The sequence below is a fragment of the Sebastes umbrosus genome, chromosome 11, assembly GCF_015220745.1.
Source record: "Sebastes umbrosus isolate fSebUmb1 chromosome 11, fSebUmb1.pri, whole genome shotgun sequence".
Lineage (NCBI taxonomy): Eukaryota > Metazoa > Chordata > Actinopteri > Perciformes > Sebastidae > Sebastes > Sebastes umbrosus.
The window spans coordinates 20,389,319-20,415,335 of record NC_051279.1 but is presented as its reverse complement, the minus strand read 5'-3'; the positions used below and the strand labels follow the sequence as shown (position 1 = coordinate 20,415,335).

At 41.0% G+C, this 26,017-nt stretch overlaps 1 protein-coding gene and 1 long non-coding RNA gene across 8 annotated transcripts in view; one reads left to right on the top strand and one right to left on the bottom strand.

Annotated features, from left to right (window-relative positions):
• ptprub (protein tyrosine phosphatase receptor type Ub) overlaps nt 1-26,017 on the bottom strand; it is a 185,815-nt gene that overhangs the window by 83,111 nt on the left and 76,687 nt on the right. For all 7 annotated transcript variants that reach the window (XM_037785731.1, XM_037785732.1, XM_037785733.1 and 4 more), the window contains exon 3: nt 4,983-5,254. In XM_037785731.1, coding sequence (XP_037641659.1) covers nt 4,983-5,254 — 272 coding nt within the window. The remainder of the gene's footprint in view (nt 1-4,982; nt 5,255-26,017) is intronic.
• On the top strand, nt 6,078-24,684 carry LOC119497610. Its single transcript, XR_005208948.1, has 4 exons — nt 6,078-6,091; nt 7,146-7,157; nt 21,884-21,886; nt 24,543-24,684. It is a non-coding gene; the product is annotated as an uncharacterized LOC119497610 (long non-coding RNA).

The window sequence follows — 26,017 nt, the reverse complement described above, 5'->3', positions numbered from 1 at the left end:
TGTCGTCACTGTGGAGTTACCCAGCAGGGTTTTTTTGTTTGTATCAATGTACATTTGACATGACATGTGAGTATTGTATTAAGAAAGACTTGAAATAAAAATCAAACCTAACCCTTAAAGCAACAACACCAACAAACACAACAGGGAGGATGTAGTGAAAGAGGGGATAAATAATATATTATATGCAATATCAACATGTGGGAAAAGTAAAGAAGTAAAAGAAAGAGAAAGCACGTCTGAAGAAGATTCTGACATTTGGAAGGAGACGAAGTAGAGAGAAGAAAGTGAGAGACGGTAAAAAGTGTGGGGGGGGGGGGGGTACATGTCTCCTGCTCTAGTTGGCAGTCTTGGAGGGCTGGATAACATCTTTAATATTTGATAACAAGGTTCTCCAGCTATTGCAAACACTTCTACCAATAAGAGTCAGAGAGAGAAATATGGCAATGTACACCAGACACACACACGACATCTTCAATCGAGATATCTCAAGGTGATCTTGCTCTCTTAGATTTTCATCCCCAAAATCCATTGAACGCCAAATCCCAATATCACAACTGTGATATTAGGAAATGATGTGTGTGTTTAATGTCTGTCAACGCTGATATTAATGTAAAGGGCAACCTGATCAGGGAAGAAGATTGGGCTAAATTTGGTTTTCAGCACATTAATTCTCTTAGTGTCTGTTTTTAATTACATTCTCAATGACATTTTCAAAACAGAAACAGTGTGTTATGTGTGCTGTAAACACGGTATTTCATTACACCCGAAATCGTGAAATGAGCAGCCTTGATAGTAATCTCACATCCGTATCTGTGCGGTGCAAAAGGCAACGCTGACATTTTGTATCCCTGTGCTGTAGGCAAGGAACTGTGAGCTCTAATATGACCTGAAATCTAATAAGACGGAAAAACCTGCGGATTTGAAAACCCTCTCTGAAATGATGTGTGTTCTCCTGGGATTTATTTTACGATAAGAAGTGCCTATTCTCCACCTCTGCTTCAAAAGAGTGCTGTGCTATTTTAATGGCAGGGTAAATCTGCCTATCTATCACTTAGAATCCAAAGTGATTGTATTAGACTTGCTATGGAGCTGATATAACCCAGAGCCTTTAGTGTTTAAAGTCACACAAGCTGCAGCTAACGTGCTTTACAGCTAAAAGTCCCGGGTGAATTTCAACAGACCCGGGCTGTAACAGATTCCCATTGCGCTCCTTTGTGTTGCTCTGTTTTCATTGCACTGTTGCTGCTTAACAACAGAGGATAAGATGCTATTAAAGAAAACATTCAGCCTCACACCTCCTCGTTTACCCTTTTCCTGTTGTGTCTGTGTAAAGGAGAGCGGTGACGTGTTCCGAGGCAAGACCCTGTGTCGTTGCACAGTGATGAGCTTTTTGAATGCGGAGGGATTAGCAATGTAAGCTGTGGTATATGTGACTTCGAGGGGGCAGTTTGTTTTGTTCTCTTTGTACTGAGAAGCAAGCTCAGCTGAGTCAAAGCAAAATGTGAAATGAGAATGAAAGAAAAGAGGAAAAGCTTTGATTCCTTATAATTAGACACATTTTCTCTAATGATGCCAAAACCTGGTGACCAATACCCAATATTAACAAATTTAATCCAGTAAGGCCACCTCCAGGTCTGAGAAGTGAAGCCAATGTGGAAGTGCATTAAACTTGCATTCTTTCTAATAGCCAGCAGGGGGCGACTCATCTGGTTGCAAAAAGAAGTCCGATTGTATAGAAGTCTATGAGAAAATGACGCTACTTCTAACTTGATTTATTACCTCAGTAAACATTGTAAACATGAGTTTATGGTCTCAATCGCTAGTTTCAAGTCTTCTTCAATACAGTATGATGTTCATTTAGTCAATTATGGTCCCGTTTAGAGTTAAATAGAGCATAAAGCAGGGTATGCTTTAGGGCGTGGCTACCTTGTGATTGACAGGTCGCTACCATGGCATTGTCCGGTCTAGGAGTTGTCCGTGTTTTCGTCTCAGAGCTTTAAACCTTTCACAGTGTGTTTTCAGTTTATAAAAGTTAATTGTAACATTTTTGGCTGCCTAAAAATGTCTTATTCAGCTTTTGGATGTACTTAGCTCCACCCTTTCGTGTCACTTCTGGTTGCAAAATACCAAGATGACGACGGCCAAAATACCAAACTCGAGGCTTCAAACGGCAGTCCACAAACCGATGGATGACATCCAAGTGACTATGTCCACTTCTTGTATACAGTCTATGGCTGGTAGGCAGATGTTGTCACCTTAGGACATAGCCAGACTAGCTGGTTGCAAAAAAACAAGATGGCAAAGGCCAAAATGCTGAATTCAAGGCTTCAAAACGGCAGTTCACAAACCAATGGGTGACGTCACGGTGAACTACGTCAACTTCTTATATACAGTCTATTTTTTTTACCAACAAATTAGGTAAATGCGAGGTTGTTCAAGATGTTCTACTAAAAGGCTGTACTGTACTGTCAATACTAATGTAATTGTGAGGCCCATCTCCTTCTCCTGTACTGTTTGTCCTGTCTTCAGAGTCATCCACTCCTCCTCATAAGCCCATTATAAACCTCTTTCTTCTAACTGGAGCCTCTCATTGGAGGCCGCGGCACAATTCTGACTCACCTATGAGCCATTGCTGTGTCCTGGGATGCTTACAGGACTGTGAGACAAGACAGTACACAACTCCAGGAGGGGGGGAAGAGGAAGGGAGGACGAGGAGAATAGAACATTCGATAGCAGTTTACAGAAAAAGAGAAGGCAGGTTAAGACACGTTATTATTACATTTATGATGTATCTGTCCTGATGTGGTGAGACTAGGGCAGAAAGTGAAAGAAAGAAAGGAAGGCTGTTTTATTATAACAGAGAGATCACAGCTCAGCTCAGCTCTCACTGCATCCATTAGCAGCGAAGCGCTCCGCAGCAAAAACACTCGAACACTTTCAGCTCACTAGTTGTTAAACATTCATCATAAGAGCAACAGCTATTTAATACATTTAATAGGGGTATTGTAAAAGTAATGATTCAGACTGAAAATGTCAGGAAAAGAATTGGACAGTGAGGACCTCGTTATTTGCTGCACAATTGAGCTAATGAACAGTTTCACTGGCAGGGATCCTAGCTGGCCTGTTTACGAGGGGCAAAGATCAAGAGAAGGTGTGACTGGCAGTAGCACTGATTAGCTCCCAGTCCTCCTGTATACTGATTTGTAGCTACTGAGATGAGACCTGAAAATACAGTACATTAAAGAGTCAAAGTCTGTAGCCTCAGCTCCACCAGCATCTGTAACTTCATGGGTTTTCCCCATAGAGGGTGTATTTCAAAGGTATTTCTAAAAAGGCTGGGAGTCCCTTAGTATTACAGTATGTTCTCATTTTAAATACACATCAGTGACTGTAAGGTAGAAGGAGGACTATTTTGTCGGCATTTAAATTCGATAAAAACATTACACACAGGAAATCTTGCACATTGAGTCCAATGCGTTTTATTATTTAATATTAATTATTTGTTATTTTATCTGTTGCAAAAATTTGCATAACAAGACAAAACTGAATTAATACCGCTAGTCCCAAACAGGGCGAATGAATGGATGACATTATCAAGAAGCTATTGTTTAGCTGCCTAGAGCACAATCTCTACCATCTAATCTTTTGTTTTGCAACCATTCCAAGCTGTTCTGCAATCACCTGCCATAATTTATCTTTAAATTCAGCATCTCTGTATTCCTTTATTTCTTTATTGTAAAGTGCTTTTTGCTGGGAGACGAAATGAATGTTTATCATGCCATTCTGGATGATGATGTTTGAACAGACGGTGGCTCCGAGTGGTCAAAAACCCTCGTATGACTTTTGACAGATGAGAAAAAACGCAGAAAATCAAACGTGTTCTGAAAACTTGAATGACAGACGTCGGAGTCGGTGCGTAAACGAGATTGACAAAATGTAAATGGTAATGGTAAATGGACTTGCAATTATATAGCCAACAACTTTTCCAACAAATCCCATGAGGATTTGACAGGGTACCAGTGGCCAAGATTTATGGGATATGGTGTCTTTTTGAATAAAACAAAAATAATCTCAATTTGCCCTTGGCCAAAGTGCCAAGTATTATTATTCAAAGGAGTATTTATTTGTCTTAAAATAATGAGAATAAAGCCTGTAACTGTATATGTCCTTGTGAATGGACCAAAAGTTCCTCTAAGATATTTGTGTGGGAGTGTTTCTGTGTGTATCCTGTATGTCTAATGGTCTACCTTATTTTTAGAACAGTGTCAGACTACATCTAGCCCTCTGTTTATACAAAGCACTATCTTTTCTTTTTACATAGTGAAGGTCAGATCTCGCAGAGCCCGATAGAATTTTAATTAAGTCAGGGGGATTGACAGTTCTTGATAAAATGCACACTAGTCAACTTAATTGCTTTTTGACAGGTCCGCAGAGTTGGCAGAAAAAAAAGAAATTGGATTAATAGATGGATATCCCTCGTGCTCACCTGACTACGCCATCTACAGACCGCAGCACATCAGGCGCCAACAGTAGATGCCAGTCAAACGTCTGTCTATAAGTAGGTAATGACACGCCATGCAAATTGTTGGGAGTCGGCTGAATACACAGTACACAGGCCCCCAGTGGGTGAAATATCTACCAGGCATGCCCACAAGAGACCTAGTTAGGGCCCTCGAGCACTGACGTTGGCTACATTCACAAGGGAATCAATGCTAATTAAATTGCAAATGCAAGTAATTAACACCAGATTCACCTCGAGGCTAAAATGAGTGGTGATCAACAGAGACTCACTGTGTACCATTTTTCATCTGAACAAGATGTCGGTCCATGGGTCTGCAGATCTTAATCACGGAAATGAGACTGTTCAGCTCGTAAGAGGAGCATCTTGTTTCATTAACACGTCATGAAATCACAGACACATTAGTCACATCATCATATGTGAGGGTGAGGAAATCTCGAGGCGAGAGCGACAGAGTTTGTACCTGGTATTCATTAGGCCAGAAGGTGCTGACAGCCAGCTCGACTTGGTGCCACTGCTTGGCGTGAGACCCCGACGTGTTCCACACTGGATTGCCGACCGGACCCCCGTTGACTCGCACATACGCCCGCAGGGCCCCCGGACTGTGGCCGTCACGACTGTACAGGAAGTAGCTGAACTGGACACAGTGCGTGTCGTTTTCACTCAGCGTCTGCAGCATCAGCTGAGCGCGATGACCCCCGGCATGCTGGGAGGAGTTCACCAACATATAGGACCCTGGAAGGGAGCAGAAAAAGGCATCAGTTATTTATAGTATTCCAACTTTATGGGTCATCGCAACAGTGCCATCTGTTAACATTTTCATACATGCTGCCATTGGAAAGGAAGCTTCAGAGATCAACTCGTGTTCTGAAAGATATAAAAAGCAAAATCGAAGCATATTTTAACTGGAAGGCATCAACTGTTTTAGGCCTTAAAACATTCTGATCTTTGATTCATTTTAAATCGTTTTGTTCCCTCTACCCCAGCTGTCATATACTGTATGCATCAGAAACAGACGTCATCCACAAGTTGTGGCAGGGAAGCATTTAAAAAGTTAACAAGCAGCTTAAATGCCTGCAGTGTTGAATCACTTTAAATTGGAAATTGAAAGCTGCCAAACAGACAATTGCACTGCGTCTGCACTGCGTCTGCACTGCGTCTGCAATGCCCGTCTTACCACAGGCAGTAATAACTTTTTAGTCAATGTTTTTTATTATTATTATTCATAGATTTTTATATCAAATGATATTCATGTTATTCTACTATTAGTTTACTGTGTTGTTTCCTTTGAAAATGAGAGCCATTAAAGAAGACGTAATGTACTATAAGTATGCATTGTGTATTATGTACTGTAGTAAGATTTACATATTGTAAAGGGATAGGAGGTACCCAATATACATTGACTATTAAGTTAATCAGTTAATAATTTAAGTTAAACTTTCATTTAATTTATAAGATTAAAATGAACTATGATCGATGCTATGAAGAAATCACAAAAAATGTGCATAATTTAATAATGTAGCTGCAAGAATATGACAAAGAGTATAAATTATTTACACCAGTCTTCATATTGTGAATATGTCCATAGCACATGTTTTTCAATTGTGAGTCACAGAGAGGTTTGTGTTGAGCATACTCATATGAACCGAGGCAAACATGTCACAAAGGAACATATCTGCTTTTAACGACTCGAAGCAAGGGCAAATCCTCGAGAAGGAAAGAAATGGAAGTATTCTCCTGAAAACGTATTGTTATATGTGTAGACGGTTGATAACCAGAAAAGAAATGTGCCCTGTTGAATGAACAGACACAATCGGTGCTGGCTGAGGCACCAGTGAATACTAGAGAGAGAGACACAGAGAACAAGTGAGACGTGGAAGAAAAAACCGACAGACTGACTGAGCGAGAGAAAAGAACCGATGGCAGTTTTCCCTCTGCAAGGTGACGCCGAGGTACGAGATTCACAAAACCCCCCCAAAGCCTCCTCTAATCAGGATAACATAACCCCATTGCCCTTTGCCTAGCATCTGTCCCGCCTTGAGTCTGTGCCCGCTAACGTGATTAGCACAACAATGTTGGGAAACCTTCCTGTGTACTCACATAATCAAGCCTGTTGTCTTTGCACGCCAAGGTCTTTCTGTTCAGAAAACGAGCCCGAGAGACCAGACAGTCACAGCCTTGGGGCCAAGACATTTATTCTCCACTCAGATGGAATAGCGTGTGAATGCTGAGCAGAGAATTATTTACATCCCACAAAGCCTGCACCTCTAAATTGGGAAGCAACCCCAAAGTTATGAGTACAGAACTTTTACTTGCTCTTCAGGCACAGAAAGAAAGTATGGCAACACTTTACTTTTTACAGGTCCCCAAATTTCATGGTAATTAGGTGATAATTAGCAAGTAACCTATTTGAAATTTCTTTAGAATTATTGCCAAATTACCCCCAATATTTACCTCAAAATTGATCAAAAGCTACTTTGTTTGGCTGTCTTGACTTGGGCCTTGACTCTGGACTATTATTATAATTATTTTATATACATTATAAATGTTATTTAAAAATTATATTTATTATATTTCCAGGAAACGAATACAAAGTTAATTAATATGCTTTAGAAGAAGAAGAAAGAAACCTTTATTTGTCATAGACATACAGGTACATACATGAAATTTGACCACTGCATTAAACCCATCCTAAGTATTTAAGGAGCAGAGGGCTGCTGTAAGCCCCCGGGGAGCATCTTGGGGTTTAGTGTCTCGCTCAAGGACACTTCGACTTGCAGACTGTAGAAACCGGGGATCGAATCGCTAACCTTGTGGACCCGCCCTACCCACTGAGCTACAGCCACCCCAATTATTTCCAATGTCTGCTGGTAAATAGATAATAATTAGCATAATAACTTATTTGAAATTTCTTAAAACACTCCCTGAATCATTACATTAGCTACCAGGTTACATTTGTGTAGACAATAAGTCACACAATGGTGAGATTCGTGCCTGATCAGGAGTGTCTTCTATTAGTTTTCACCTCCGATGAAGAGCAGCGCACAGCCCGGTAATTTGGCAGTAATTCCAAAGAAATTTCAAATAGGTTACTTGCTAATTACCAACCAATTACCATGAAATTTGCTGTCCTGTAAAATGAAGTGTTACCAAAAGTAGCTTTTGTCTTCCTCTCCATTGCCTGTGTGCAAAACAAGACACCTGATGGAGTCATCTGCGTCTTCGCCGGCACCACCCAGCTACGGAGAAAACACTAATTACCTCTTTAACTGCAAATAAAGACAAAACACCTAAATTTGCAGGCTGATGTTTTACATAATGAGATTGAGATTCACAACCCTCAACTTAACCCCGAGCTATAAAGAAAGTTAAACTGAGGAGCGCAGAGAAGTAGGGTTGGTCATTATCTGGAGGCTAGAGTAGCGGCCTTTACTGCACAGCCCCATTGCCCTGCAGCCCACTGTCAACGGCCGCTGATTTGTGTTGTGTCCCGCGCTGAGGATCTCGGCTCTCTCATTTCGCTTTGCTTAATTAGATCTTTCAGAATCTGTCTCCTCTCCTGCACCCTCCAGGCCCACAGGGGACTCGTAAAATAATAGCAAAGGGCTGAAGTGCTTCAGCCACACTGTCCTCACTGCTGGTTATATCCCGGCTACCTGCCCCTTGTTTTATATATAGACACCATTAACACCTTTCTGTTGACTTTGCAAGTTGCTATAATGTCACGTGGGGACACATGAAGTGGCCACTCTGCCGCCCTCTAACCTCTTTTGAGATGCAAATCGAAGATAGGTGAAGTCACATAATTAATAAGGTGCTGTATGCGAGTGCATGTGATGTATGAAAATGAAAAGGTCCATGAATTAAACATAGTGGCAAATTAAATCGAGGTTTCTGTGCAGTGATCCTGATAAACTGTGAGATAATCCATGGCAGCCCATTCGATATGGACATTATGCATCATTTTAGTTCATGTCATTTGGCAGCGTCTTGCTTCTGGAGCCAACAACATGGTTTTTAAGACAATGTTTGTATCTAAGGAGTGAAAAAGGGTAACGAATACAAAACAAGCAAATTATTCGTTTCAAATTCGTTTTGCCGCCACAAAGTTTTTTAACGCATTGACGCAATCTATCTTACGGAGGTTGTACCGGGCTCAGTTTTAAAGCTAGAGTGAAGATCCTGACATCATATGAAACTACAATAAATGTAATTTATAGTGTTGTTAGATAACTGCTAGACCGCACTGTTAATACAGCTGCATGCCTCCCTTTGTGTGCATCAATAAGGAAGCGCAAACAGGTTCTGAAAATGTTGTTCTTGAAAGGCTAAACGCCAAAAAATATGGATTGAAGCAGAATATTTCGTTACACTCTGCTAAGTAACAAAAAAAATATATCTTTTTAAATAGTTCAATACAGACTTTTGTATAAATTATCCAGTAAGTGTGTTATTATGATTTTAAATACACATGATCAAATCTAATTTTGCAAATCTCAGAGCAGACATATCCTGGCGACCCCCTGTGATCTTTAACGGCCAAATGAATAGATTTTATAAATTTACTGAATAAAGAATTATGTCTTTGTATTCTTGGATTCAATACATACATTATGTGAAATAAGAGAATTTAGAATATTTCTATTTTCCATTTTCTCATCAAATACATAGGGCTACAACTATTTTGATTAATTGATTCATTGGTTAGTTCATAAAAGGACAGGAAATAATGAAAATTCCAACGTCTTAATATATATATTTTTTTATTCAATTTCAATGAAATAAAACAAGTAAAAGAAACAAATTCTACTTCAGTGACGGACTAGTTAATATTAACTTTAAGGTCAGTCAATTTATCTCTACCTTGAGACGGGGACACTCTGAATAACATCTTCAGAAGAAGCTGGGTAGATGGAGAACTTGTTACGTTAAATTAAATTAAAGGTCAGAGTGGCTGTTGCTGCCACACTAAGTAATGACACCGTTCTGCCACTTACAAACTCTTAGCTTTATCTGAAAAGTACTCCTCAACTGAAAGTTATTATCATTAAGTCCATGGTGGTACGCTTTGACTGTAACCTTCAGTCATGAGCTCCAGCCTTCAGAAGTTTGTATTGAAGGATGCTCTTTGTTCTACAGCTGTCGGTTCAGTGGCACTGGTGGTTCAATTACCCTCTTGTGTAACAGGTACATCCGAGTTCATTGGAAAACTGCATTTGCCAATAACAGAAATGCTTTGCTGTTACTGAAGGCCATACACTTTTAACTCAATAGGATACTGCTTATTCAATTTTCTTAATAATGTCTATCTTCCGATACATATTTTGTTATAATAAACCTGCTGATTTTGTTCCTATTCATAATAATCTGCTGAGTGACTTGAATAAATCTGAAATGTATATGACTGTGGATGATATTATATGATATTTTGGTGATAAAAACATTTCCACTCAACTGGTTTCCAGCTTATTTTGTGGCTGCCCCCTCTTTGTGGATTAGTCGACTAATCGATGTTTTGGTCAAGGTTGACTAAGATTACTTTATGCTTTTTCATGCTGTATGACTTATTTCTAAGAAACTTATGAGCACATCTCTGGTAAACACAAGATTTAAAGTGGTGCTTTTGTGTGATTCTTTGTGGAGAAACTCAATTTTACAGATCTGTTAAAGAGTGTTAATCAACTATGAATTTATTTGGTCAAGGACAGACCTAGCATATTTAAAAACTTCTTTCATAATACCCAAACTGCTCTCATCAATGTCACCAAAACGTGTTTGTTGCTGGTTCTGGACACTTCTGCTTGATTTAATCTCCACTTTTGACAAGGTTGACCACTCGATTTTACTTGCCAGTATGGAAAAATAGCTTTGCACTAAGGGCTAATCTCTAAAATGGGCTTGCTGCTATGCTAGCTGGAGCTTTTCAGTTGTTCTCTGAGACGTTTTTCGACACCTGCCTCCCTCACCTGCGGTGTTTCCCCAGGGTCATTGTTAGGGCCACTGTTATTTTCCATCCATATGCATATACACAATTTCAGAGACTATTCTTCTTGCAACAAACCCTGGCCATTTATTATCCAATATAAATAAAATCGTCTGGTATTTTTTCTATAATGTTTAATTCTTTTGTTTTGCAAATCAAGTGACTTAGTATAGTATCGGTTCCTCCAGCTGAGGACCATAGCCCAAAATAAATTGCTTTTAACACTCACAGATTTACAGATTCACCTCTAGCTTATTCAAACTGTAGAGGACAAGAACACCCCCAACACACACACACACACACACACATACATACACACACTCCTTTCTGCCTGTAAGTTTTGGAATTGATTTTAAGATTTGGCTGATAACTTTTAACACTCTACATGGTCAGACTCCCAGGTACATTATAGATATGTCAATCCCACAAGAGTCTGAGGGCAGCCGAAGATAGAGGTCTCCTGGTTGTTTCAACAAATTGCCTGATTACCAAGAGGTGCCTTTTCAATCTCGGGCCCTGTGGTTTTAAACTACATATATGGGTATCAGGCTATTACCAAACCAAACTTACCTTTATCAGATGGCTCTCCTGGTTTAAGTACGTCACATGCACAGATCACATATTTCATTGTATACCTAGCTTTTATGTTGTTTTATTTGTCTTATTTCTTTTAGGGCTGTCAAACGATTAAAATATTGAATCCCGATTAATCGCAAATTAATCACACATTTTTTATTTGTTCTAAATGTACCTTGAAGGGAGATTTGTCAAGTATTTAATACTCTTATCAACATGGGAGTGGGCAAATATGCTTGCTTTATGTAAATGACAAATATTGTCCAGAAACCCTCACAGGTACTGCATTTAGCATAACAAATATGTTCAAATCATAACATGGTAAACTGCAGCCCAACAGGCAACAACAGCTGTCAGTGTGTCAGTGTGCTGACTTGACTATGACTTGCCCCAAACTGCATGTGATTATCATAAAGTGGGCATGTCTGTAAAGGGGAGACTCGTGGGTACCCATAGAACCCATTTTCATTCACATATCTTGAGGTCAGAGGTCAAGGGACCCCTTTGGATATGGCCATGACCATTTTTCCTCGCCAATATTTAGCGCAACTTTGGAGCGTTATTTACCCTCCTTCGCAACAAGTAAGTATGTCATGGATTCCTTATTTTTTTTTAGTTTCATATGCTGCAAGTAGCTTCACTCTAGCTTTAAAACTGAGCCCGGTACAACCTCCAAAAGATTGATTCCGTTAATGCATTAAAGAAATTTTGCGTTTGTGCGTTATTATCGCGTTAACTTTGACAGCCCTTGTTTTTTTCCTTTCTTATCTTATGATATTATCATTGTTTTTCTCTGCGTCTTATTCTGTTTTCATGTAAAAACGTTTCATATTCACATTTGTATTAAAAGGTAAATGCTGGAAAATAAATGAAAACAAAAATCAGATCAAACTTTAGTGTTTAGTGCCACTTTGCATGCCCACCCTGCCCCCCCCCCCCAAATCCCCCACCCCTCCACCCCCCACCCCCCACACACAAGACAGCACCTTTCATGAATTATACTCAAAAGAACCGTGAAATCTGATAAAGTTCCATCCATCCATTGATGCTCCTCCCAAGGGCAAAAGAACATCCATAACAAGATTAGGACTGATCCAGCGCATCATAATTCATAAGGAGCACTGCTGGACTACAACCTGAGTCACAGGCTGTAGATGACACTATCTGTGTCAGACCACAACAGACCGAGAAGGGAAAAGAGGGCGATAAACAGAGGGTGGGGTTTGGGTTGTGCAGCATTGATACACTAAGTGAGTTGGTAACATGGGAGATGGGGAAAATAACACAGGGGAAACAACATGAAAGCAGAAGGCGAACACGTAATTTTTGTATTTATTTTCCTCCTAAAAAGTACCGAGTTTTTCTCTGTGTGACCCATTCAGCAAAACTTTGTTCCTGTGACATTCAAGGCCAGAGTCCAAGTAATCTCAAATACACAACAAACTAGAGGGAGCAGAGGTCTGAATATAATGGGATCAATGGCTGTGCTGAGGTTTAAGTCGTGTCCTTGATGCTGCTTGTTGTATCATTACCGGCCAGCTCTCAGCACATTGGCCTTGATGCTCGTCTTTTCATCATGCGCCTTCATTCTGCCCTGTGCTCTGTTCTGAGAAGGTCATGAGGGATTTCAGACTCAATCTCTGAGGAGCTGATGTCCCAAAACTGTCTGTTTATTTGCCGCTGTCCGCAATAACCTTCAGTACAAATAAATAAGTAAATAAATAAATAAAGTGGAGCTCTGGCCATTGCCCTGAAAGGCGCATTAGTGTTGTCATTTCCCTGATGTTTGGTCTCCCTCTGAGAAAAACCGACTCGCAAATGTAAAATTGCCTCATCATGTAGTGAAACTGCTCACAGGGCAATGAGAGCTCTCAGCGGAAGACGCCGCAATCGCAGACATAAACACTGTGTCGCTAACACCAGACGTTAATGTGTTTACTGCCCATCGCTGTACAACTTTGGTTGTTTTTTTTGTCTGACCTTATGGATAATTCAAGGCAAGCCTGTAGTTATGTAAAAAAAACCATAGATGGAGGCTTTGATAAAAGGAAACCCGTAGAGAGGATGGACAAGTTCCCTTCCTTAATGGAAGATCTCACACAGGGACGGCGCAATAACAAGACATCACACAGACTTAATCGACTTATCACAATGACACACAATGACAGCGTTCCTACTGGGAATCTGAGGCTGACCTTATACTCAAAAAGAAAAGTAGCACAGCGGTTTCCTCTAAACAACATCAGCAGTCATTTTCCGCTGGCAGATTTTCTTAGCTGTATAGCTATCTAGTTAATTAAGCTAACGTTAGGATGAGGACGATGTGTTTTTGGCTTTGGTTAAAGGTGCAGTGTGTAGAATTTGGCGGCATCTAGCGGTGAGGTTGCAGACTGCAACCAACTAAATCTTCTTCCGTGTGCCAAGTGTGTAGGAGAACTACGGTGGCCGACGCAAAAATGTGAAAACGCGAATGGTCTTATCTAGAGCCAGTGTTTGGTTTGTCCGTTCTGGGCTACTGTAGAAACATGGTGGCCGGCTCCGTGAAGAGGACCCACTCCGTATGTAGATATAAGGACTCATTCTAAGGTAGCGAAAACACAACGATTCTTATTTTAAGGTGATTATACACTTAAGAAAACATACTTGTTAATATTATATTCCATTTCTGCCAATAGATCCCCCCTAATAGATCCTGGCTATGCTTTCCGCAAGGATGGTTGCACAGATATGAGCTGACATGGAATCGTGATGAGAAAACGTTTATACTCTGTGCGGGTTTCTCCTCGCGGCAAACCAATATTCTCAAAGCTCCTCAAAGTTCTCTGTTTTCTCCGCACCATCTGCGTCCACGTAGTTAGAAAAATTGGGATGTGCACGAACAGGTGAAAACCTGCTGCACGGCAATGGCGTAACGTCACTTTGGCCGTGCGGACACTCGCGGATGGGGCAAGCATATATTACGCTTAAATGTTATACACTGTTCCTTTAAAGAGGCACCAACTATAAACTCTTAAAATGCAGACCGTCACACCAAAATGGGCAATGCTGTGATGTTACAAAACCTCACGTAAATCAAACATAAATGCCATACTTTCGTTTTCAAAATTAAAATTTGACATTTACTAACAGATCATATGTCTGCTCACACACACACATACTCTCACACACACACACACACACACCATAATGTTAGACGTGTTAGAACATCGTTGTTGGCAGCATAGGAGCCTTCTCCATTACAGGTGGATCAATACATGTAGAGCAGCCAACCAGCTTTGCATCAGGGCATGAAAGACTGACAGGTTTCCATTCCCAAGGCTGACACCCCACCTGAAGTGCGTAACCTAATCTCATTTTCACCCCCCACACTCTTTCTATCATTCACAGCTCCGCCTCCGTCATACTCATTCTCTCATGTTCATATAATTTTTCATTATCATCGCCGTCATCCATCAAGCAGCTTCTCCCTCTTGTAACTTTAAAAAATATTCAAAGCAGTGTACGATGGGTATTGACATTTTCTGTTCTTTGAAAACTATCCGCCCCTCTGGCTGTGGTATTTTCTCACTGACCAGAGATAAATTTCATATGACATCTCCTCTGTCATTTATTTCTAAACCTTAATAATAGAACAGTATTCACCTCATCATCTTATCATTTTTCATCTGAGCACCGTCTATCCTATCTGGATTTTACTTTAAAGCATAAAGCACCCTGTGTCCTCATTTCTTGTCTTCACTGTGCTCCCTAATTTAAAAGGCAAAAAGGTGACAGAAAGGAGAAGTATTGAATTAGGCTGTAAGGCGCCACGGGGCACTTTTAACCTTTTACCAGTGCTTTTTTCCTTTGTCTACACTCCTAACAACCCATCCTCAATTTCTGCCATTCAACTATGTCTTATCATTCTAAGCAAGAGCTGTAACTGGTTTCTCTGCGGGTCTTTATCGCCTCAAGTAGAGGACCAGTAGACCATTACCCACGCCTCTGGGGACAGACTGGTGCGCAAGGGGTGGAAATGGAGAGTAAGAGAGAGGGAGTCGGGGGGCCAGCCAAGGACTGATGTCGGAGCAGAAAATAAATGAAATACAAGTGGTGCTATTGTCGAAGTAGCCTGTGTGCCTTCCAGCATTTGAGAGAGATGAGGCCACGTCAGCAAGTGTTGTCTTCTTTCCAAGGAGAGAGAGGCGGTGGGTGGGGGGGAGCGGGGGAGAAGGTGCATTTTCTCAACAGTCTGCTTGCATTGACCTTTTGAATTGTCCTCCAGGCAGTTCAGGATCAACTGCTAGATTTGCCCAGGAGAGAGGCGGATGAGTGGACACATGAGAAAAGAGAGAAAGGAAGGAAGATGTACACTTTTTGTACGCCCTTGTCTGTTTGTCATCAGCGAATACAACTTCCATAAAACACACATTTATTTTGGGCTGAAAAACAACTCCCTTGTTCACTCATTCAAAACGCCCTATTCACAGTAATATACACTGAGTAGTTAACTCTATACTGAGCAGTAAATTGAGATTTCAGACCCTGAACCATTGTCATTTTGTGTAGGTGTAGGTGTAGTGCACTGCTGTAATTAGCATTGCATTATGTGACTGTTAGCAGCAGTAGTGTATATGGCATGGACACTGCTTTTCCAGAGCACTACATCGAACATGACATTCACACTTTTGGACACTCAACTTGACAGTAAATATAGTGCACTATAAAGTAAACCCAGGCAGCTGTGCTTTTTTTCCTCACACACAAATTGCTGCACGCAAAATGAGTAACCTAAATGTTAATTTCAGGGGGGCGGTTAACCGGGGGTTAAGGCAGTGACCGTGAACCGCAATGTCCTCGGTTTAATAGATTTTTAAAAACTCGACAAGTGTGAAATATTTCTGTGTCATTATACTGCTGGAGCACAAAGTATTTCTAACACAAAGTGTGCTAATCAGTAAAATCACCCACCATAGTCGTGCATATACTCTCAGCACTGCGTGGTGCTTGGTTGACCAACCGTGCTGTAGATTAAACCATATAAGTCCTAATAAGGACAAAGCATTTTGGAAATAGTGGATCTACTCATTTCTAAGTGTCAAGCCATATCAACACAGGAATCACTCAGGATTAGCGAAAACATTTCCTGTGCAGGCATAGGCGACTGTGTGGCACCAGCTGTCCATCCCAACCACAGCCAGATAGACAGAATAGCACCGAAAAAAATCCCTCACATACTTGCCCAGATCTTGACCTCATGACTGGAATTAGTAACTCATTCAAAGAGATTAGTTCAGCTTTAACTGACAGAAATGTAAATGAATAGAATAATTGCAAATTTGTCTTTTAATGCTTTCTGGACTGTTAAAATTCACAAGACCCCCGTTAAAACTGAGCAGTGATGAAATGGAACTTCAACTTTGCCGTTCGCTCCAAGAAGTGATTCATAGGGCAGGTTCTGCAGCAGGAACTAGCAGAAAACAACGGGCTATATACATCTGTAATATTTGGTCAAATCGAGCACATCTCACAGTAAACAATTACAAAGAATTACGACCTCGCAGTCGTATGCCGCCGCCAACCAGTCAAGTCGCAGTTTACATCCATGTCTGTCTAAAATGTCATCACTACATCATTTTATCCTATTAGATATTTGTGTGAAATTTTCATAATAAGCATATGAATTCTTGAGTTATGGCCTAAAACATGTTTTGTGAGGTCACAGTGACCTTTGACAACCAAAATCTAATCAATTCATGCTTGATTTGTGCCAAATTTGAAGATATTCGCTCAAGATAATCCTGAGATATCACAAGAATGGGACAGACATAAGGTCAGAGTGACCTTGACCTTTGACCACCAAAATCTAATCAGTTCATTCTTGAGTCCAAGTGAAAGTTTGTAAATAATGTAGTTTGAAAATATTCTCACCAGGCATTCCAGGGTAAACATTTTTCATAGTTTGATTGGATGTAATGCAAAAAGTTTAACGGAGAGCAGCTATTCGATTTCCATCTCCTTGCTGAGTTTACAGGAGCTTGCCACCTTTTGTTGCTATGACAGCGTGTGTGCGCACATGACAACCAGGATAAGGTCACCCCTGGGGCTCTAAAGGTTGGTCAGGGATGTAATGAACCATGTGGTCAGGCTATAACCTCCATCGCAGACAGACAAACTAGATAACCAAGAGGGCCCTGATTAATTTGGTCTCCATTCGGTCTGTGGAAAAAAATAAAAAGTTGCTCACCAATGAGCCATGCATCACCATTAGCAGTCTGGTCAAAGTGCAAGCCCATACTGCTGTTCTGCAGAATGAACATGTTATAGGGCCCTCCAGGCCAGCAATAAACTGTGTTTAGCCGATTGAGACTGGCATCATAAATTAACTTCGGGATAATCAAAAGGGAAGTGTTTATAATTGAGATATGGAAAGACTACGGAGAGAGCATTTTAATGTTCGTGTTTATTGCTCCAGTCTTGTTTTGCAGGACAGCAATCACCTGCAAACGCCTATCTTATTTGCATCTGTGCAATGTTACTATAAGAATTTGATACATTTGGGAGCGCGCAGCTGGCGGACGGCTGTGATATACCACGCTGGTTAGCTGCCTCCTTCTGCAGCACACTTGCTGAGAAAATACACCCTCTGAACATGTGGAGAAAGAGGCTGGGACCTTGTTGGTCTCCTGCTGAGCTGTGGCTCCAGGGTGTTGCAGAAATCCATAAAGTTCGCCCTTTAGCACTCAGCAGCACTTTATCAGCCAGTCATCACCCTCGGAGAACACATCACACGGCCATGAAAGACAGGCTTTCTCCCTATAGTGCAATTAGCCAAGAGCTTCCATAACAGCAAATACAATATTGATAAGTGCTGCGCTTCACTATGGTTCATAGGTCTTTTTATATCACCATACATCATGATCAATAGATAGGGTATTTTCTCCGTTAAGTGAGTGAAATACATAGGGCTGTGACTAATGATTATTCTCATTGTCGATTAATCTGACGATTATTTTCCGGAATAATCGAAAAATGTCAATCAGCGTGTTTTACCAAAGCCCAAGATGACGTCCTCAAATGTCTTGTTTTGCCCACAACTCAAAGACATTCAGTTTATCGTCATAGAGGAGTAAAGAACCCGGAAAATAATCACATTTAAGAAGCTGGAGATCAGAGAATTTTGATTAATCTAATAATTGACAACTAATCGATGAATCGTTGCAGCTCTAGAAATACACTGCCGTTCAAAAGTTTTGCAATCGCTTGCCAACAAAAGCTCGATTAAGTTCAGTCAGATGGTTGAAAGGACTACTCTGTATTGTTGAATGGCCTTTCATGCTTTTAGGTTGTAGAAAGTAATTGTTACAAATAGCTGCTATTTTTTTGTATGAAGGTTTTCAAAAAAAAAAAAAAGAATGTTTTGTACATGAAGAACAAAACGTTGTACAATGGTTCAACCAGACTGACAACTGAAAGGGCAGAAAGAGACAAAGATCCCTCTGAGCAACAGTTAAATAAGAGAAGAAGAAATCACAAATTATTTGTAGAAGTAATTAGAAGCTTAGCATCAAAATGTGTGCAGATTTAAATAGTACAGGTTCCCTTTTCAGTGTCAAGATCTCAATGATGCCTTTAACAAGCTGGAATTAACCGGCAACGTGATGCTTTAGCAAAGCTATTCTTCAAACTTCTCAACAGAAATAGAAGGCTAGCAGGGTTAGCACTAATGGAACTGGATCAGGGAATATGAGATGAACATACTATGGACTGACAAATCACAGTATTCAGACTAATCACTGATTAGACTGCAGAGAGCTTCCCAAAAATATATAGAGCCCAATTGCACCGTTGTGGTTCAATAACGATCGAGGGTCACTTACGCTTTTCTGGACTGGAAAACAAATTCATAATAGGAGGTATTTGGGTGGAAAAATGGTTGCAACAGTATTTTCTGCTGTCATGAAACACTGTAGGGACATCAACTTAATGGAAGTTTTAATCATTTAATTATTCTTCATTGGGTGTCTGCATTATTCAGTTTTATCTCGAGCCAATATTGAAGGAAAGAAGAAAAACATCAATTTACAGGCGATATATATCAGCAACCGCCAACAGTTTGTACTATGAGTTCTGTAACTACTGGATTTTGCATCAAAATCTAGTGTTTGTGGACATTATTCATAAATTAACATTTACATGATATCTAATTATGTGCATGTTAGATTAACCGCTGAGCATATGTTCAAACTCAGGTGCAATCCTCCAACGTTTACGGCTCCAGACAATACACATATGGCTCGCCATTGCTGCCCTATATTTAACGCCTGCAGGGTATTCACACATTCCTCTGTGAAACCTGCACATTTAGCTTCACCGCAGCATCCAGGCCTTGAGGGCTTCATCCCAGTTAGCGGTTCCCCCGAGCAATACTGCTATAGACGGAGAAGAGAAAACGCATTGTCCCCCCATCATGACAGTACAGCTAAATGCAAATCAGAATTTTCTGTATTTCCTCAACTGTTGAGTATAGGTTTAGTGTAGAGATCCGTCTGACCTTCTCTGATGGGATGCTTAAAACATTATCTTGGCCTTAGCCTTGACCTACTCTTTGTCCTGCCTCTCAGCACCCCAGGAGGAAGAAGATAAAAAAGAACGAATTAATGGGGCTCCATTAATTTGTTCCCTGTATGCCCATTCTAACCAACCCTGTCTCCTACTAAATTACTTTCCCATACGACTAAACGGCATTCTCAATTACGTTTAGAAGGGAAATGATTTTCTCCTGGAATACTGTTGCAGTTTTAAACAGTTTTAAACACGTGATTAACGTTGTAAACTGAAACAAAACAGACAAAAATACTCGGTTTGGCTTAAAAAGACTATGTTTACGTAAATTAAAATAAGTGAACGTTGACTTTTAGTTTCACACTGGACAGGAACAGCGGTCAAAGTCTTGTGTTTAATTGCTCTAACCATAGACTGTATATAAGAAGTGGACGTAGTCACGGTGACATCACCCATTGGTTTGTGGACTGCTGTTTTGAAGCCTCGAGTTTGGCATTTTGTCTGTCAGCATCTTGGTTTTTTGGCCATCGCCATCTTGTTTTTTTGCAACCAGAAGTGACACGTGAGGTTGGAGCTTAGTACAACTGAATGCTGAATGAGACATTTCTAAGGCGACCAAAATGTTACAATTAACTTTCATGGACTAAAAACACACTGTGAAAGGGTTAAATATGTAAACACGGACAACGCCGTGGTAGCGACCTGTCAATCACAAGGTAGCCACGCCCTAAAGCATCCTCTGTTTTATAGTCTATTTGACTCTAAATGGGACCATAACTTACTAAATGAACATCATGCTGTATTGAAGAAGACTTGAAACTAGTGATTGAGACCATAAACTCATGTTTACAATGTTTACTGAGGTAAAAAATCAAGTGAGAAGTAGCATCATTTTCTCATAGACTTCTATACAATCAGACTTCTTTTTGCAACCGGAGGAGTCGCCCCCTGCTGGCTATTAGAAAGAATGCAGGTTTAAGGCAGTATTGACTTCACTTCTCAGACCCGCAGGTTGCCGTTAAACGTAATCAGTGACAAAATACGTTTCCCTCGAAATTCACAATGCAGTTTTGTTTTATGAGAACATAATTTTTAGGAGACAGGGCTGTTCTAACAGAAAAATTAAACTAAATTTGACATTGCTGCAATAGAAAGACAACCTGTTCAAAGTGTTTTCCCGTCTTTTTCTGATATAGTCTGGGGTGATTTCTAGCCCCTAGGGCACTAAAACAGAGTAGAGAAAAAGAATGAGAGAATAAATAAATAAATGAATATTAAATATCTCGAGGATGACATTGCAAATCATACCGGCTAATGAGACCTGAGCTGGAAGTTTTTTTTCTCACTGGACACAGAGGAAGAGACAGAGCAGCTTTGTGTCTGCGACATTCAGGGAGGGGGAAGACAATCCAGCGGCAGGCTTTTCTGATTAGATTTTCATTAGCCCCTTGTTATCAATGACTGATCCCATTAACAAGTCAGCGTGGCGACATGCCCCTGTGGTAAACTGAGAGGCGCCAAGGGATGGAGGGGCGCAGCCGCATAATAACGCACGCCATGGTGTGGTCATCCGTCTTGACACGAAGCTAATGAGATAGTCACGAGAGGAAATGAATGGCGGTTGGCAAATGCTGACATGCTTGAAAGTCTTTTGCAAAGGAAAACATAATTGTCATACTACGTGTACTTGAAGGATATTTGTAGTTTCTAAAGCTCAACCCGGAGTCAACATTGTAGTGATTTAATTGTGTGGCTCTAGGCACACTATATCCCAGGATATTAGACTCAACAGTGATAAATCAGCATAATAAGCCATTCAAGCAAAACAACCCTATACACAATCCGCTCGTCTACACACGAACACGCAAACAGATAGTTTGCGCACACGCGTATACACCTAATCTTGAAATTCGTATCACAGTGGTGTCAACAGATGCAGCTGAATGGCCTTCAGCATGCTTTTTAGTAATTACTTGTTTAAAAGAGCCTTCACCAGTGCCATCAGCAAAGTTGTCCACCCACTCTCCATCCCTCCCAAAAACACTTTAGTCCCAATAAACTCTGCTAGCTTTTTTCCCTGGTGGATGTAAACACACTTACAGTGCTCCAACAGTGACAAAGCGTCTCTCCGGCTCTGCAGATTTGTATTGTAGGAGCACATCGTCACGTCCGCAAACACTGTGTAGCATTTATTTAGTCGCACTCCCTGAATGAGCGGTGTGAACAATAGCGGGCAGCATGGAGCTGTATAGAAAACCGAGATTGTGTCCACTGCATCACGGGAGGACTTTAGAGGCTGATGGATGGACAGGTGCCAAGCTCAGCCTGAGACGAGGCCACAGTCTAGTGGCGGATAGATAAATCTGAGGCCGACACTGATAGGCCGCGGAGTCATCATAATGACAGGCAGGCTGGAGCCAAAGGCAGGAGGCTGCAGTTACGCCCATCCCAGAGGTGTAATGTGCTTGTGATTAACTGTCAATCCCCCCACCCCCCACACCCCGTTTGGTGGACGTTCTATCTCAGTAAGAACCACTCGTCATTGTGACAGCTACTGTAGCCCTGACCTTGGCCTCCATCAAGCATACTGCAGACATTTTCAAAGGATTTCCAGGGATGTAAACAATAAAACAGAATCATTAGAGGTGTGTTTCTTTGCAGGTACAGTACAGTCAGGTTCGCCACCCTGGAGGAGGTAGGACTGTGCTCTATGTGGGCCTTTTTATGTCACAGTAGGAAAAGCACAGGTGTTAATAATTTGCTGAATTCTGCGTAAATTAAGTTTCAATTAAGCATTTCAAACAAAAACACAACAACAGCATGGCTGACTGAGCGGCTACGTCAAATCGCTCAGCTCCAGCAGAAAATGTTTGCCTTCTGCTGGTATTGTGCATGCTGCCTCACTGTCACGCTGTCATGGCTTACTGGGAATGAACAGAGCAGTAACACCTGTGCTTTTTTTTTTTCTATGACAAGTCAAACATGTCTGCTGTGAGAAAAAGGTCTATAGCTCAAGGATTTTTTCTCACATATCATCAATCACAATCAACAGGTAACACAGCTGCTTTTAGCTGACAGCTCTTTCTAAAAAACACAATGTCAAACCTCACTGTCAAACATTCTATTGGAACTTTTTTTCTTCAAAAATTTAAATGTCAATATTGTTTTTTATCGCTGCGAGCTCCACAAACAGGATTCTATTCATCTCTATATTGAATGGGGTTGAAAGGCAATTAGTGTGAAAACACGTGCACATCTTTCTCGTCCAGGTGATGAGTTCAAAAAACTGTAACTGTGATTTTGGCCTCCCAAGGATTTACAACACTGTAGAAGGCTCACTTTACATGTTTTACTTTATTACACCAGAAGAAAAAAGTATAAAGTTTCAAACCAAAACTGACTCTTTGTCACGTATCAAGCCTGACCAAATAAAACCCAAACTATGTGAATGGCTCAACCGTCCTTACTGTCTTTCAGAGGCTGTAGCAGGTTCAGTTTTAGAGCTAGAGTGAAGGTACTGATATCATATGAAATAATCCATTGGTACCAATACTAGCTTGTCGGGAAGGAGGCTAAATAATGCTCCAAAGTTGGGCTAAATTTTGGCGAGGAAAAACTGGCATTGCCATTTTCAAAGAGGTCCCTTGACCTCTGACAAGATATGTGGATGAAAATGGGTTGTATGGGTACCCACGAGTCTCCCCTTTATAGACATGACCACTTTATGATAATCACATGCAGTTTGGGGCACAAAACCATGCAGGTTTTGAATGCAGTATAAATGTGTTATTTTCGCCTATTCTAAAATTATGTATTTTGAATATTTCTGCATACTGGGGTCCCTAAACAGTCTTGAAATTACAGAAATTGGGTATCACTGTAAAGCTGAGACTCTTGTGCATTTCTGCCTTTAATCGAGAGCAAACACTGTAGAGAGACAGGAGACATTGGGAAGGAGAGGGGGGAATGACATGCAACAAAAGTCCCCGGTCAAAATCAAACCATGGACATTGTGGTATGAACCTTAAACATTATCTAAAGGGCACCCATCCAACTGAACCTTTTTTAACAGTGCCTCTGTTCCATTGTAGAGTCCCAATATGCCATGGCTGTGAGCCAGCACGTACAATAGCAGTGCCTTTTTAACTGACTCAACTAAATGGAAGGCAGCCATTTAACAGTAATTAATTACAGCTGCGCTTTTCCTCCTATGACATGTCAAACTGTCGGCTGTGAAAAAAGGCCTATTAAGTCATTCTTTATCGACCCTCGGAGGGAAATTTCTCCAACGCTTTTGACCCATCCTAACCGCCGGGCAGCATCACTCCCAACACCCAAGCGCCACACAGAAAATGCTAAGGTTTGAACTCTCACTGTGAAACGACAGCGCTAACCACTAGAGGCACGGCGCTGCCAGTTAACACCAGCCGAGGAGAAAAATCTGCCACTGCATATGCAAATGTGGCGAGGAATTCAATATTCATACTGTAGTATTCTCGAGATAAGCACTGCTCACTGTGGTTGTGTCACTTGATGAGAAAAGCCTGTTGTTTGGAAACAAACACCTTCTGTGTGTCTACATGGTTGTGTGGCAACAGGACAGAATGCTATGGAAACTGTGACCACTGATTACAACACCATGTTTAAAACAATAGATGCTACATTTGCACTCAGAGATAACCAGAACGGGCGCCTTGTGTTTGTATGCTTCTGCCAACCAGTCAGTTTACATCCATGACTGTCCAAAATGTCATCATTTCATCCTGTTAGACATTTGTGTGAAATTGACACACGTTGACAAAAACGTTTTGTGAGGTTAGTGACCTTGACCTTTGAACACCACATTCTAATCAGTTCATCCTTGAGTCCAAGTGGATGTTTGTGCCAGAGGTAAGGAAATTCCCTTCAGGCGTTCCTGAGCAGGCTGTTCTCGTACATCGTTCGTAGCTATACCTACGAAAAGTAATGCACTGTAATTTGTATATATCCCACAAAATCAATTTGTATGTAATCCACGTAAACGTGAACCATGAAGTATAAAGAGCGACAAATGCCGTGTAGAGAGGAGGTCAGAGTGGATGGGTGGGTCAAAAAACACCGGACTTTTGCCCAAGAGGCCGGTGTTCGTACCCTGTGTGAAACATGCAACTTCCATACTTAAGTTATACCACTTCCGGAGTTATTTTAACCCAACAATCGTTTCCTGAAACTTAACCAAGTAGTTTCCTGTGAAGATAGACATTTATTTTTGAAGAGACTGGAGCGGAAGTGTTTCTGGACATTGGTAGGAAAACGGACGAAAAATGAGTAATAACTTTTCTTAAGATATCATACGAACTGTTTGAGGATACCTGAGATAACGCTTTAACGAGAATGGGATGGACATAAGGTCACAGTGACATTTGACCACCAAAACCTAATCAGTTCATCCTTGAGTCCAAGTGGATGTTTGTGCCAAATTCGAACATGTTCCCTCCAGGGGTTCCTGAGATATCGCGTTCACAAGAATGGAACGGACAGACGGACGGGCGGACAAAAACATAAAGCCTCTATGGGCATAAATGGCCATCATCTGTTGTTTGCTATCAGTATCCTCTACTGCTGGAAAATCACATCTGTATACAACAGAAAAGCTGAGCCAGGTAGAGAAGCACTTTTTTTTTTTCCACCATGAAAGTGTTTTCTGTTTTCCAAAGCTTGGCAGAAAGTGTGCTTTTCTTCCTCTGTTTTTGTTTAAGGTCCCATCGATTACTACCTCTGCCGGCTGAGAGCAGAGAGAGGTATTTTTTCTGGCCCTCTTTGTGCTGCCTGTCTGTGGTGTGACATCCTTGTCCTGACAACGAGACTATGTGAGAGGTAGAAAAACATTCAGAGGAAAAAGACAGAAATGCAGTAAGGCAACACAGCCAAGTAGTCGCTGAGCCTTTGTTTTCAACACACTGCCTCAGGTACGCAACTATGCACACTAAATACAATAAAGCATGATTAAAACAGACACAGAGGAAACAAATTTGGACTCCATATTCCTCGTGACTCTCTTGCTTTCTCCTCCCTTCGCTGCGTGTAATCTGTTGCCCTTCTGCTTTGCTTCCAGTTTGCTTTTTTCTCTCACTCTTGAGATTAAATTCAGTTTTGCAGCGTTATTCTCTATTTATTTCTCTTCTATCTGTGTACCTTGAGGGAATTAATTAGAGCTGGTCACAGATGATGGGCTAGGCAGGGTCCAGTATTGTTGTGATGTCTGTCTTCCAGCGTGGCACCAGCCTCTCGGACTGGCTGTACCTTCAATGCGTCGTGAAACAAGCAGTTATTTATTTACTTAACCTGCATTTTCGATGCTGCAGCGTGTCCCTGTAAATGGCCCGTAGAGAAATAAGAAAACAATCACTTCTGAA